Source organism: Anser cygnoides, chromosome 1 (genome assembly GCF_040182565.1).
Source record: "Anser cygnoides isolate HZ-2024a breed goose chromosome 1, Taihu_goose_T2T_genome, whole genome shotgun sequence".
NCBI classification, from domain to species: Eukaryota; Metazoa; Chordata; class Aves; order Anseriformes; family Anatidae; genus Anser; species Anser cygnoides.
In genome coordinates, this window is record NC_089873.1 from 103,327,971 (window position 1) to 103,342,690 (window position 14,720).

General features: G+C 40.5%; 1 protein-coding gene across 5 annotated transcripts in view; it reads right to left on the reverse strand.

Moving 5' to 3' along the window:
- Positions 1-468: 468 nt before the first annotated feature.
- The window catches only part of EPHB6 (EPH receptor B6), a 94,137-nt gene continuing 79,885 nt past the window's right edge, over positions 469-14,720 (reverse strand). For 4 of the 5 annotated variants that reach the window (XM_067005134.1, XM_048054943.2, XM_067005115.1 and 1 more), the window contains 2 exons: positions 13,510-13,665; positions 469-12,933 (listed from right to left, as the gene is read on the reverse strand). In XM_067005134.1, the coding sequence (XP_066861235.1) occupies positions 12,825-12,933; positions 13,510-13,665 (265 nt within the window). In that variant the 3' untranslated portion in view covers positions 469-12,824. Of the gene's footprint in view, positions 12,934-13,505; positions 13,666-14,720 lie in introns of those variants that run through there. The other variant, XM_067005121.1, reaches the window with a different exon arrangement.

Consider the following 14,720-nt stretch of genomic DNA (forward strand, 5'->3'; position numbering starts at 1 on the left):
ATTGACTATGGTCTATTATTTTGCAGAATAGATTGATAATACTGATTAAAGACAGACAAGCATTGTAAAATAATCTAATGCTAGTCCTTGACTGCTGGGAAAAAAAATAGTGCATATTCCTTCTACCTAGAATGGATTTTCTGAAAAGCATTGACCTTGCAAGGATTTAGGTTTCCTAGTGGCCAAGGAAATCAATTGTAAAAGCCTTACTGTGGTCTGTGGATGGATAAAAAGGGCATAGAATCAGTGTGAGAGGCTGATTTTCTTTCCATGTATGGTATTAGTGAGACCAATGGTGTCTGGTCTTGATATTCACTTAAAAACAATGTCCAAAAATGCGTCGAAGAAGTGAACCTTAATGATACTATGTAGGCCGAATGATCTGTGTGACAAGGAGCCATCTAAGTATTTCAGTGTTTTAGAGTATAGAGAAGGAAGATGGGACCTGATAATGACAGGAAACAGAAATACCGTATTACAAGTAGTTCTTTATTCTAATTTAGTAGCACACAAACAGTGCAAGGCAAATTGCAGTTGAAGATTACCATAATAATAAGACTGTGCAGCCATGGGGAAATCAAGTCAAGGTATCTGGTAGAATTATTCCTGAATTAATCAGGATTAGATGCCTTTCTAGCAAATAATCCTTCAGTCAAGTATAAATTAAACTCAACAGTGGGTAGAAGGGTAAAATGTAATGTCCTGAGGAGTGAAGGAGATCTGACTAGGGGATCAGTGTTCCTTGTTCTACACAAGGTGCTCATGGTCCTTTGTGAAATGACTTGTCCTATTGCTAGTACTTTGTCTAACCTGCAGATGATACTTGGAGATCTCATGCAGTTCTGTGAGCTCATGGCAGGCATGATCCTTGGTTTTGTTTTGGGTGAATAAGCATATGTTAGCTAACAAGGTGCTACAAACAAGCTAGAAGATATTAAAGGCTAAAGTAATTTTCCAAGAGGTAGCATATTTTAAATATTCATCAACAGAGTTCTGTGGAATATATGTCTGGAAAGGCAGTATTTCATTCTCCAGGATATGTGTAAGTCAAGTTAGAACACACAGGTGAGACTGTACAGCATACACGGGTATGACTGTGCACAAATACTTTGTTCTTTCTCTTCTTTTTTATCAACTTTCTACCCTCCACATTTTTCGTTTTCCTTCCTTCTCATTTTTCTGTCCTTTCCTGCTCACCCAGTCCAAGAATTTATGTGACCTAATATTATCTGCCCACAAAGTTGTTTTGACTTGGTTCCATAAAAGGAAAGATTATCTAGTGGACCTAAATTCAGGGTATGAATTCAGCAGAAGAGAAGAGGACTGCTGGAATTTGATTCAACTTCTGAAAAAGTACAATAACCCATAGTAAGAGAGAACCTACATTCTTCTCATTCTTCTTCAGAGGCAATATGGATTTACTGTGTTATTGATGTTTTCCCTAGAATTTCATAAATTGTATGAACAAATACAGCAAAGCCAGGCATTGTGATTGTCTTTCAGTAAAACCTCTGGATGATGTAGCCATTAAATTTCTTTCCTTCCAACCTGTTTGGATAGATCACGAAGTGACAACAGAATATTGGCCCATCAAAACATAATAGAATTTTGAACTCAGGAGCACCAAAGTTCCTAGGAAGGGCTTACTGAGGTAGTTACAAGTAAATAAGCTTAGACATAGGCATACTACTGTCATTTGACCTGGGAGGCAGCTAAGCACCACACAGACATTCACTCACTCCTCCACAGTGGGATGGGGGAGAGAATCAGAAAAAAGTAAATAAAACTCATGGGTTGAGACAGGACAGAAAAGGGAAAAAATAATAACAACAACAATAACAACAACAACAATAATAAAGAATATTCAAAACTAGTGATGCATAATACAATTGCTCACCACCTGCTGACTGATGCCAGCTTGTCCCCAGGCAGTGGCAGTCCCCTGGGCAACTTCTCCATTTTTATTGTTCAACATGATATCATGTGGTACTGAATATCCCTTTGGCCAGATGGGGTCAACTAAAACATCAGTGTGTTATCAACATTATTATCACTGTAAACCCAAAACATAGCACCATACCAACCACTCAGAAGAAAATTAACTCTATCCCAGCCAAAACCAGAATATTCACTCATTTTTCTATGCCATCCACATCATGCTCAGGTCCCGCACTTTCCAATACATCCAAATTAATCACCACCACTTTTCCTGTCTTTTTATGTATATACACAGATAAAATTCCCTTAGTCTATGGGCCAGTGCTCTAAAATGTCTGAGGAGTTCATTTTGTCCATGACTTTGGGTTCCATCTGTCATAATAGTCCTTCAGGGCAGGAGAGATAGTGTGCGGTGTTGGATTGTTGCTGCTGAAGTCAAGTCTGGTTCCATCACTGCTGCACTTGTCTGGTTCTATCACCGCTACACTTTGCCTAGTTCCATCTAAATTCATTCTTCATTAATCTAGGTGATTCTTACCTTAATATTGTTGATATGGCATATAGCCATGATAGTAGTGATGATATACAGCATCATATAGCAATTAACATCATAAAAACCAAGTCATTGGCTATTCTCACCCAACATCAAATTCCCTTGAAGTGTACCTCAAGGTACATCAGAATTCCCCAACCTTCTGCATTAACCCACCAAGTGCACCCAGGTCCTTGAGCAAAAGCAGTCCCATGGATGAGTTTGCTTTTGCCTGCAGCAGGAATAACCCAGACTCTCTTCCCCATCATGTTTTTTTGTGTGCAGTCCAGGGACTTCATACCCTTCTACAGTCTGTTAGAGTTTTGAATAGGCAGGGCCAGCTCAATTGGCAGATCCCCTAGTGTTGCCTAACCAGGTGACTTTTGCTAAATGTGTATCCCAATGTTTAAATGTCCCAGCACCCATTGCTCTCAGTGTAATCATATTATTTGATTTTCCAAGAGGCTGGTTTGTGATAAGGGATGTGATATACCCATTCAATGCCATGTCATTAGATCCCAATGGATGTGATAAAGAAAAAAGAACGTAAGGTATTACATAACACAGCTCTGAGAACAAGCACAACAACTCCAAAAGAAAAAAAATCTGTATTGTGACCAGCTTTTGCCAGCCATTTTATTCCTAAAAACGAGATCTCCTGTGCAGGTCCTTTGTTACATCGTTTTATGGCAAAATGTTTTTCAGAAGGATTTTGACAATTTCCTTCCCTTTCCCAAAAACAACTTCTGCTGTGTTGCCCCACACATGTTGTCAAAGTATTGCAGTTGTTCAGGAGCTTCACCCTGTTCCATTGCAGTCTGTAACAGTCAATGGCAAATGATAGGACTGTGTTTCCACCCCTGGTGCAGTCAATGTACTGGTGCATCCAGTACTCTCTTGAGCAGAGGAATGCTTACTCCTAATAGCTGATATAGTGGTTCGTACAGTTGGGAAGGAAGACATATTCTCTGTGAGTTGCTGGACCTTTTAGGAAAATTTCTCCTCAGTTGAGACGCAGGCCTGCAGGGAGAGAGAGACTTTCTTCATATTGCTGGAGTTGGCCATCCAACTGCTAATGAATTGGCATAGTGATGGTGTGCTCTGTACATACTTCTGCCACGTGGGTCATCTGCACTTGACTTCATCTGAATCTTTGGATAAAAGGTTGTTGTCCAGGTCATCATAAATCATCTCCAGCATGGCTAATTCCCTCAAGTACTGGATACCTCTATTTATGGCACTTCAGTTGCCTGGGACATATAACATCTTACTTGAAGGGATATCTTTCCTTCACACCTGACAGGAGTCACCTCCAGTGACTGAGGGCTTGTGCCCATTTCCCTAGAAAGGGTTCCCAGATGCTTGGGTTCTTCGAACTCCAGTTCCAGGCTACTGACCCCATTATCCCAGCATCAGAGCAGCCAGGTGACAACGTGCTTGTCTGGATGACAGATTAAATCTTTTCACATATCTTTGCAGCTCACAGGGATAGGGATCAGGTGGTTACTACCTCATTTATTAGTTCTGCCTCTTTCGTTCTTCTGATGGCCCTGCTTCAGAGTAGCCTGCCTTGTCGACTTCTTCCTCCTTTCCATTAGTAGAAGTTTCTTCCCTTTCTAAATGAGTTGACTCGCATCTATTGTTTCTTATTGAATATAGGGACCAGTAATATCAGCACAAGTTGGTTCTCTGGTTCAGCTGCAGTACCTGTCACGGGCGTTGGAGTAGGTGCAGTGCCTGTTGTTTTGTCATAAGATTTAGAGAACTTCTCTTCCCCTTGAAGGTGCTGAATACTGTTGAACAGGGCTTAGCAGGGCAAGGGCCAGGCCCCAGCATGTTGCAGTAATCTGTGTCTCTCTGGAACTACCAGGGCGACAGCATAGATTTTTACAAATATTTTACTAGTTTTTCAGGATTCTGCATTGTTCAGAGGTCATGTTTCAAAGCACTGGAGGTGTCCACTCTTCTAGGTGCCTGCCCACAGCTTCCCACACTCCCTGCCACTCATAACTATCCTGCCTCAGGGCAGATCTCTGGGTGGCATTCTTAAATAGTTTTTTAATCATAAACAAAATCTGAAACATATTCAGGAGACATAACAATAGGACCATGCTGGTATGAACACCCCAAGGATACTCAATATTCTCAAGAGCTATTGTAACCAGATTAGTCTCAAGACTGGTAATTTTGTCATATCATAAGCTGGTGTTACACAGTACAGCAAAATAATAACCTTAAACCAGCCCCCAGAGATGATCAACAGCATGACAGGAGCATAGAGAGAAAGTAAGAGATTACAGAACACAGCTCTGAAACACAACACCAAAAGAAAAAAAAAATCTATATTGTGACCAGCAACTATTTAATTTATATAACACTGATGACATTTTTGTTTTAACATACTCTCATCAGATCTGTCATTATCATAACCCTTCATGCCACAAGTTAGGTGCCAGAAGGACTGTTTAGGTTTAACCCAGCAGGCAGCTAAGCACCCCACAGCCATTCACTCACTCCCCCACAGTGGGATGGGGGAGAGAATTAGAAAAAAAGGTAAAACTCAGGGATTGAAAGACAGTTTAATAGCAAAGGAAGGTATAATAATAATAATAAAGAATTTACAAAACAAGTGACGCACAATGTAATTGCTCACCACCTGCTGACTGATGTCCAGCCAGACCTTGAGGAGCAGTGGTCTTCCCCCCATGGCCAAGTCCCTCCCTTTTTATTTTTCAGCATGATGTCATATGGTACAGAATAGCCCTTTGGCCAGATTGGGCTAGCTATCCTGGTTCTGTTCCCTCCCAGCTTCTTGTGCACCCCCAGCCTCCTCGCTGGCAGGGCAGCATGAGAAACTGAGAAGCCCTTGACTGAGTGTAAGCACTGCTCAGCAACATGTAAAACATCAGTGCGTTATCAATGTTATTCTCATTGTAAATCCAAAATATAGCACCATACCAACTACTAGGAAGAAAACTCTGTCCTAGCTGAAAACAGGACACATACATGGGAGAAAAGGCTGACTGGTCTTACTGTTTGGGCTAATATCTGGTACTGTAGTTTACAAAGATGGTCAGATTATGCTGGTGAGGGCCTTGATAATACTCTTGTTTTCTTTCCCCTCCCTCCTCACTTTCTTACCCGTTTTTCCTCTTCTCTTTTCTCTGTTAGCTTTTTACATCATCTGCAAGACCCAGGATCCTGATGAGCTGGGCCACTTCTACAACTATCCCATGGTATTTTTCAGTACCTTTGAGCTCTTCCTCAGCAACATTGACGGACCTGATAGCTATGAAGTGGACCTACCCTTCATGTATGGCATCAGTTATTTAGCCTTTGCTGTTATTGCCACTCTCATGCTCAGCTTGCTTGTTGCCATGATGGGTGGCATCCAACGGAGGATGGTCATGAGCAGGATGAACTTTGGAGAGCACAGGTGAGAAAGCTGTTCAGTTACGTAATTGTGAATTTTGAAGAGTGTGTTGGAAAAGACAGACTGCTTCTAGTCCTGGAAGGAGTAGAATTGGGGTCCCATTGACATGTGAGGCACATTTGGTTGATAAGAGTTGTGGATTTTCTTGCGCAGGGAAGAACTGAATATTTATGAGCAAAGGTGAGACTAGATGAGAAGTACATTTAGATATTTCTTGAATTCTAAGGTAATTAGAACAGGTGGATTTTATTTTTCCTACATTGGTCTTACGGCAGCTATGGAAATACTCACCTATGTCTTCTGCTTCTCATCCCTCAATGCCTGTAAACATTTACTCATTTATTTATTTATTTATTTATTTATTTATTTATTTATCTACTAGTTTGTTGTCACTGCTGTAATGCTGGAGAGGAAACTTCCATGATGCTTCTGTCCTCATTCTGGAATCTGTGGTCAGAGCTATTGTTTAGAGAACAGATGTATACCTCAGATAAATTCTGCTAGATTAGACAACTAATCACAGTAAATTCACATGTGTACACCTATCAGGAAGGACTACCCTGTTCTAAAAAGCGAGACCGAGTGAAAGAAACAACATAATGCAGGATTGGATTATTGGGATCGTGTGGAGTTCTGAAATCTGAGGCTGAACAAGAACCAGGAAAAAGGTTGAATCAGAACTTTAAAAATCTTGTTCCCACTCCCATGCCTTGAGTAGCTTATTTTTATCTACAGGTCATGATGAAGCTAGGAACACAGCTTAAGGGGTTCCTAAGTAAATGTCTTAGTATAGTCACAGCTCCATAAACCTTCCTTTTTAGAAAGCGCCTCTTCATGCTTAATCTTGAATATCATTCAGTTCTTTTCCATTCACGCCCACTCCTGAATTATACTTCTTTAAATAATCTGTGTCCCACATAAGTGTCAAGTTGATAACCAGGTGGTATGGAAATCTCACATTGTTAGACCTTATCAAACAAAGATTAAGGGTGGATATTATTACTGTCATACAAAAGGCATAGCAAAAGCATATCTGCATACTTTCTGAAGGGAAGGCATCATCTCATAGGCATAAGAAAAGGGACCACACCTAAGTCCGTGGTACTGAAAGCTGAACTTTCAGTTCAGCTTGCAAATTGTGCTGCACTCTGACTGTGTCCGGATAAGAGGTATCTCATAAACTTTTCATTGATTTTAAGATACATATTTGTAGGAAGCTACTCAACCTAATATCCTCAGCCTTATCTTAATAAACTACTACTATTTCCCAGAGAGATCTAAAAAGCATCCTAAATTTGAAAAAAATCAATCTATCAGTCTATCAATCTAACAATAAATATTCCATTCCCACTAAGTTCTGTGTGCATGCAGTTAAACAGCTGTTCACATGATTCTATGTCCCTAAACTGGCATTTATTTTGCTAATTGATAGGTTTGATTGACAGATATTTCAGTTTGCAAAAATATTTAATAAGTCAAAAAAATGGTTCTCAGCTGTTTGACTACTGTTATTTCTACTATAGCTTTCTTCGCTGGGAAAAAAACACATTTGTTTATCATCATCATCATTATTATTGTTCTTTCTTGTTATGAATCTGCAGAGATGGCAGGTTATAACAGTAACAGTTTTACAACTTAGCTTATAGTAGAGACATTAGGATATATTACAAATATTGTCCTTTTTTAATAGGTACTAGCAGATCTATTTTAAAATAGCTTATTTTATGTAGTGCCTTTTCATTCATATCTGTCAAACTATCTGATTCCTCTGAATAAAACTGCTTTTCTTATTTTTAATATTCTGTCCACTTACAGAGTTCCAAATGTATGGCCAGTAATAGATTTCTATAAAAGTTTCCATAACACAGTGAGAAAGAGTTGCTTGGTTGTAACTAAAAATCTAGTTTTAGCCAGCAACATGTATAATTTCTAGTGCCACTGCAACCTAGAAAAAATCCAAGTTTTTGGAAGCAAACAGCTTTATCCTTGTTGGGTAAGCACACTTATTTGTGTATGAGACATACATAACAGTCTAAACTCAATTAACTACTTGAGACATAAATGTCAAGATGCCACTCCATTGTACTCGTATTTGGGACCTGCTCTTATAGCAGTTGACCAAAAGACCACATTGTTCAAGGAACAAAGGTTATGGCAGAAACTAGAAAGAAATCTTGATATGTCGTCATGAATCTGCACGTTTCAACTGCGAATATTTCAGAAAGAGAGTTTTGTTTTCATCACCCAGAAAGGGGAGATAAGGGACAAGAGGCTGTTTGAGGGCTGCTAAGCCTTCTTCCGTGCTTCAGGAAGCAGAACACCTGGGGGAGTAATTCCTCTCTGAACAGACTACAAAACGACAGGCTGTAGAGGTGGATAAGCAGTGACTTCACAGCTCCCTGCAGCAGGAAGGAAAAGCGCGGAAGTGAAATAGCTCCATAGAAAGAGCGTGATGATGCTGAATGTCACCAAAAAAAAAAAAAAAAAAAACTAAAATAAAGTAAATTCTGACAGGAGTGTCATTATTTCTTCCATACAGAGTTGAAAAGTGAAGGATTGAAGGATTAAACTGAAGTTCTTTAGTAGGACATGAGGTTTGTTTATCTGTGCTTCATTTTAACATCCAGAGATTCGAATTTGCATGCAATCTAAAATCCTTAGGGTGCTTGATAGTCATGTATAGTTGCTAGCGTGACACAGATGTGAACAGCTCATTGCCTCCAGCATCAGCCGGTTTCAGTGAAGAGAAAGAACCAGTTTTGTTGCACCATCTCAGTTGCGCCTGTATGCATAAGAGCTGTGTAGTGACTGCTGAGAAAGCATGCCAAAGGCTGGCTGGCTGGAAGCTGGATGCATTCATTTATACTAGCCCCAACTTAGATTAATTGGCTGAAATACCTGACCAAAGAAGATTCAACAGGAGGGATGGCCCCACCTTTGTTTGCTTGTTAAAGGCAAATAGGTAAATTCCCTGGTGTTGCTCCACACTTCCCACCATATCCAGAGGTTTCATTGAGCTTAACAACACGTGAATTTTCTGGGACCAAGGAAGCTACAGCAGCTTCTTTCTTTTTAGATCGTCTCATCTGCCGTACTAAGGGACAGCCTCCCTCTTTTCGCTCTCCTTCAGTAGTATTAAGCAGCCTGTGCTCCCTCAACTAGCCCAAGTATAGTGCTGTCAAAGTAAGCACTACACCCTTGAATTTCAAAAATCAAATAAAACAAAAAAGGGAGGGTGCATGCCATATCATAATGCACATACACTGAGGATACTTGGGTGCCAAACACTGTGGAAGTCACACTGTCACGGAGCCTTTCCTCAAAAACAAGAGGTGAGCAGAGCCCACTTTTGACATAAACAAGCCATGGCTTAGTGAGATAGGAACACACAGATATGTAGCTCCTGGCTGAGAATTCCTTTAGTCTACCAAAGTGGAACAGGTGGGAAATAGCTTGCCTGATACCCTCTTTGCCAGGACAATACATGAATTGACATACTGGTGCTGATCGTATCGACTGTAAGACTGTCCAGTAATGGAGAATATAAAGGCAAGTGCAAGGAACCTCATCAGGAATAATTATGAAACAGCTTGCACTGAAGTGAAGTTTCTTTCTGTTTCTAGATAAGAAAAAGGTGGTATTCAAGCAGAAATGCTATTCATCTTTGCAACATATTATTGCCTACTGTAGGTGTAACTCTCTGAGTCCTCACAAAAGCGTAATGCCCTCATGAAGGTCTAGGCATTGATACCAGTTACTCAGTCTTCTTATGCACTCCATATTATAGATGTCATATGGAGAAATGTGGGCAATAACTTGTGAGCTATCTCTTGACTGCTTCACTGGCAGAGAATATGGTTTTGTAAGACTTTTTTTGCATTGCTTCTCACTCTTCTGGTAAGTATGGGTAGCAGATGTCCAGATGGACCCTATTCCTTTCCCTCCTGATTCTCATCCCTACCTGTTGAAGGTGCTTGTATACTGCAGGACATCCCAGTTGACATCTGTTGGAATAAAAGGTAGGATTTCTGCTTTCACATTGGGCTTAGTGAAATCAGGATATTTCAAGTACTTTTGCCATGACTGCCTTTCCTCCATGCTTGCAGAGTTGAAGACCAACATGATGACAAATAACACAAGATGTATCACAAGACAACAGCCTTTGCTGGAAGAAACTAAGTAGCCTGAAAATAGGGAGCGGCCTGAGAATCTGTAGAATGGAGAGACTTCTTACAAAAAACAGTCACCCTTTTGCACTTCATCTGTGACCCCAAGCCTGTCCCTGTGCAGTCCTAACTACAACAGGACATCTTGAAAATTAACCTCTTGGATCAGCTGTAGGGACGTTTCAGCCTTTCTTTAGAACAGGAGGAAGAGAAGATCTAGTATGTCTGATCACTACTTGCCTGTCTTGGAATAATGAGCTAATCCCTTTCCTCTGACTGTGGAAACAACTTTATCATAGACTTGATATGCAACAGTAGATATCCTATTGCCTGCACTCCCACCAAGCAGCTAATTTCATTGAAGCTCCCCATAAGGTACTCCTAAAACTCAGTGTTATTGGCATGAGATTCAGACAAGGCTCCCATTTTACCTCACATTGCAGAAAGAATTAATCCTGCATATATTTTCTGCATGTAAGTTTCCATTAGGCTAAAAAGAGTGTAGAATTTGAACTACGTCACTAATTTCTCCACTAATTTTGACCACAAAGTGGAATACTATGTATGAAAAACATAGTCTGCCGTGTTTCTCCAAATGGCCTGCAGAACCATTAAGTTACACTAATATGAATGTGCATATCTATGATGCTGGTGTCCTCTGTGGAAGGTGCTACAGATCACAGATTCTCCTCAACATGTTCTGCTCAATATGCTTTCTGAAGAGGGCAACACTTGCTCAGTTTCAGGTGCTGTTGGTGTAGCCAACAGTCAGCATACATTGAACTGTGGATTTGTGAACATTACATCCTTTAAAAAAGCAACAGTCTCTGATTCTCTAGAGGTGGACTCACTCTAGTCTGTTGATTTGTTTTAAAAAAATCCTCACATTCTCTTTGTATTGCTGTGAATGTTTTGTTCTTTGTTCTTTGGATTGTTGTTTTTTGTTTTTTTTTTCTTGACTGACTTTATCTTGAAAGAACGTACTTCTATTCTTCCTCTTCAACTAAAAAAAAATAACATACGTTGCTCTTATGTTGTAATAAACAGTCTGAACTGTGTTGGCTATTCTAGTGCAACTACTCTGGTGCACCTCTTATCATTTTTTGGGCTCTTCAATAACTACTAAACACAGTTTCTGTCTTTAACTGCCTGGTTGCCTGGGGGAATTCTTAAAACCACACAGCAGTTAGTCCTGCAGAAATTGTGCTACTCTAACCTTGACAGCTAGAAAAATATAGTAAGTTGATGACTAGTTCACAGTGAACCAACAGACATGCACAGATCAGAACAGCTAGGGCAATTCCCTCTCTAGACACAAAGAAGGCATCTTTTTATGCAATGTCTTCATTGGGGTCTTACTTAACAATGACATTTCCATTCCCTTTCCTATGCATTGGTGAAGTGGATAATTGTTTAGTTTAAGAGTTTTACTCTCAAGCTCAGCTTTCACACTCCTGTATAGGGACAGACACAGGACAGAGTCCTAAACCCTGACACTTTGCCCCTGCCTGAAGAGATCTTTCCTTAAGCAGGTACTAGTCTATCTGAATGGAGAGAACCCATCTCTTCTGATCATTCTCATGCACTACCAGTCAGACAGCATAGGTGATCTTGAGAAAATTCTAATTCCTGTTTTAGGGACTGAACTTACTGCTGGGACTGGTACCATTCCCCGGTGACTCCTGAAAAGAACTTGTGAAAGAGTTTCACATCCCTTGATCCAATTGTATATTTGGAGTTGGCTACTGCAGGTCCACATTTTCTTCAGAAAAAAATTTCAACCAATATCTGTGCCAGCTTTTGTAGCTGGTGAGGGTGAGGAAGGGAGCAAGCATTTTTCAACAACAAAGGACTTTGGATTTCTTTCTCTCACTCTCGTCAATGTCTGTAAGGAGGTCAAAAAGCACTGGAGCTCAAATTCCAGTGCTCAAGATATCAGAATATTGCAACTTATCCCTTTTTTCTCAAGAATGGTTTGGTGAGAATGAGAACCTACTCATTTCCCTCTCCATTTGCAGATCCAGCAGTATGGATTATAGGAATCCTTACTGTTTAATTCTGTTGCAGCGCCATAAATAAAGCTGCATAGCATCGAGGACTCACTGTGGATTAGTAAGTTTCCCTCGTGGATCATGGAATAGACCCAAGAACTGCACATGAAATGGCATAGAATTTTGAGCCCTTTACTCTCAACCTCTGTAAAAATTACCAGGTCTCATTGCTTACCGCATGTTGTGCACTAAGTGGAAATTGATTTTCCCATAAATCTGGCATTACAAGTGATGCCCTCTCTCACATCACGATGACATTCTTTTGGAAAAACAGTATTTTTTTGTAACCTTTTACTATGTCTTTGCAGCTTTGCTGGACTCCCAGCCACAGATAAAGCCTGCTAATGGCTTTGTAAAGTTGTCTGATACCTTTAGTTAGCAGAGAAGAGCTAACAGGTGCTTGTGATCTGTCCAAACTCTTATTCCAGCTCCCCACTACGTTATTATAACGTTCCCTCCCCCAATCTACTCCTAACGTGTGATGTCAGCCACATTTAAATGCCACCAGTTATTTAGCTCTGCTTTCAAATCATGGCAAGATTCTGTTTTTGTTAATGAAATGGGACATGTAATGTCCACTCTCTGGGTGCATTAAGTCTTCAAGGAGCATCTTGCCATCTCTTTTTCTTACAGTGAAAATTCCTCTGAATTCTCCTAGAACCCTTCCAGAATTTGAGACCCGTGGAGTAAGGATGGTTTAAACATCATACTTCAACTCGTTCAAGCTGATTCAAATGGACTCGCATGAGCTGAATGCTGTTTAGTATCTTTTTCTGGTGACCAACCAAGGTGATTCCAATATGCTGGATATCTCTGCAAGAGAATAGAGGGTGCAAAAAGTGTTAAAATGGGCTTCTTACTCTGAACATTCCCAATCCCTTTCCCTGTAACTCCATATCAATATGTGTGGATTTCACCATTGTCTGAGAAACACTTAACAAGACTTCTGCTTCTGCTTGGAAAATGTGTGTGGGTAGAAGGGGTGTGGGCAGAACTCTGAAGGTTATGATACAAAAAGAAGCCTTTTCCTGGGTCCTGTCTTCTGCATAACACTTCAACCTAGCAGGGGCATGGCTAATTTTACAAATCCCCTGGAAGTGCTTATTACCTATGTCAGCTCTCAAGAACATTCTGACGTTACAGTCTCTCTATAACACTGACAATATGTTTTGTAGTCTACATGGGACAAGTACTAGAGCTAATAGAAACAGATTGCACATATACAGTGGTATGGAGGGCATCCAGAGGCCCTAAGAAAATGCAAGAAAGAGTAACTACTTTTCTCTGGATTCTCTGTCCTTTTATTATGCATATGTATTTTCATATAGCCCTTATTCCATATCTCTCACTTTCCACATAGTATCTCCTGCTTTCTGCCTCTATACTTACTCCAGAGTCATGCGTGATATGACATCGAATGTAATCAGACCAGCCTGGTCAAAATTTTCCTTGTAACGACCCATCTTGATGGCATCCAACCACTCATGGGCATTGCTGAGTGAAAGGAAATCTGGAGGGGAGTTGCTCAGGAGAGGCTGAGATGGTCTGCAAAAGAGGCAGGTTCTAAAAACCCCGGTTACTGACATCACTTGACAACACTTGTAAGGTCAGAGTTATGAGAGGGACACCATACAATGGAGCAAAACAATTATATTTGTTCTTCATGACCTGATTCCTAAAGTCCAACCTTGATGGGATGTTTCTAGATTATCTGTCTTCCCTATTCTGTCTAAAAACAATCCATCCAACTTAAGCAATTGATCTTTCCTTCCCATTTTATACTCTCTCTGGCATGAACACTTCTTGCACCAGATCTTTCCACACTTCCTGGGTCTAGACCTATCATCTAGGTTAAGAGTTGCAGTGAGGAGATTTCCAAGGCACAAAGATGAGACCCTGTACATTTAGCTCTGTGACTAGCTACCCATCTTCAGAATGTGCTCTTTGGCTCTGAAGGTAACCTAGGAGACAGTGTGTCATTTGGGCTCCAACACAAACCAGGTAGAACAGAGCAGTAGAAAGCCAAATAAATCACTAGCATTTTCTACTTTTCTTGGCATCTGAATCTGCCCCAAAGCAACTCATAACTCTTTTTCTGTGCAGTTTCTAGTAAACTGGGCATTACCACACACTTCCCCTCACCCTCAGATGTAGAGTGTATTGCAGTGGGCCAAGATTTACAGCCATGGCAGAAGTTCTCCAGGCCACCAGGATTAATTCCATCATCAGTCCAACAGCTCTATAATCTTGGCTCCATTTACACCTCCACCCCAAGACTTCTCCTTTGCCTTCTCCTGCCTCCATCAGGCTGCAAAATGCAGATGGGAAAATGTGGGATGCAAGCTGCAGTTTTCATTAGTTTTAGCTACAGAATTTCTTTTCTCCACAATCTAAGGTCTTCTCTTCCTTCATCACCTCTTGCGATCACAGAGTTTTGTGCAATCATTCATCCCCTCCATCCCCAAAGTTCCCTCACCATATCAAGATCTTTCTCTTCCTTCACATTCAGCACTTACAACTCCTAATTCATCCTCATCACCCACTAAGTGAATCAGGATATACAGTTCTTCCAACCATCTCCCCCAAATTTTCCTTTCTTA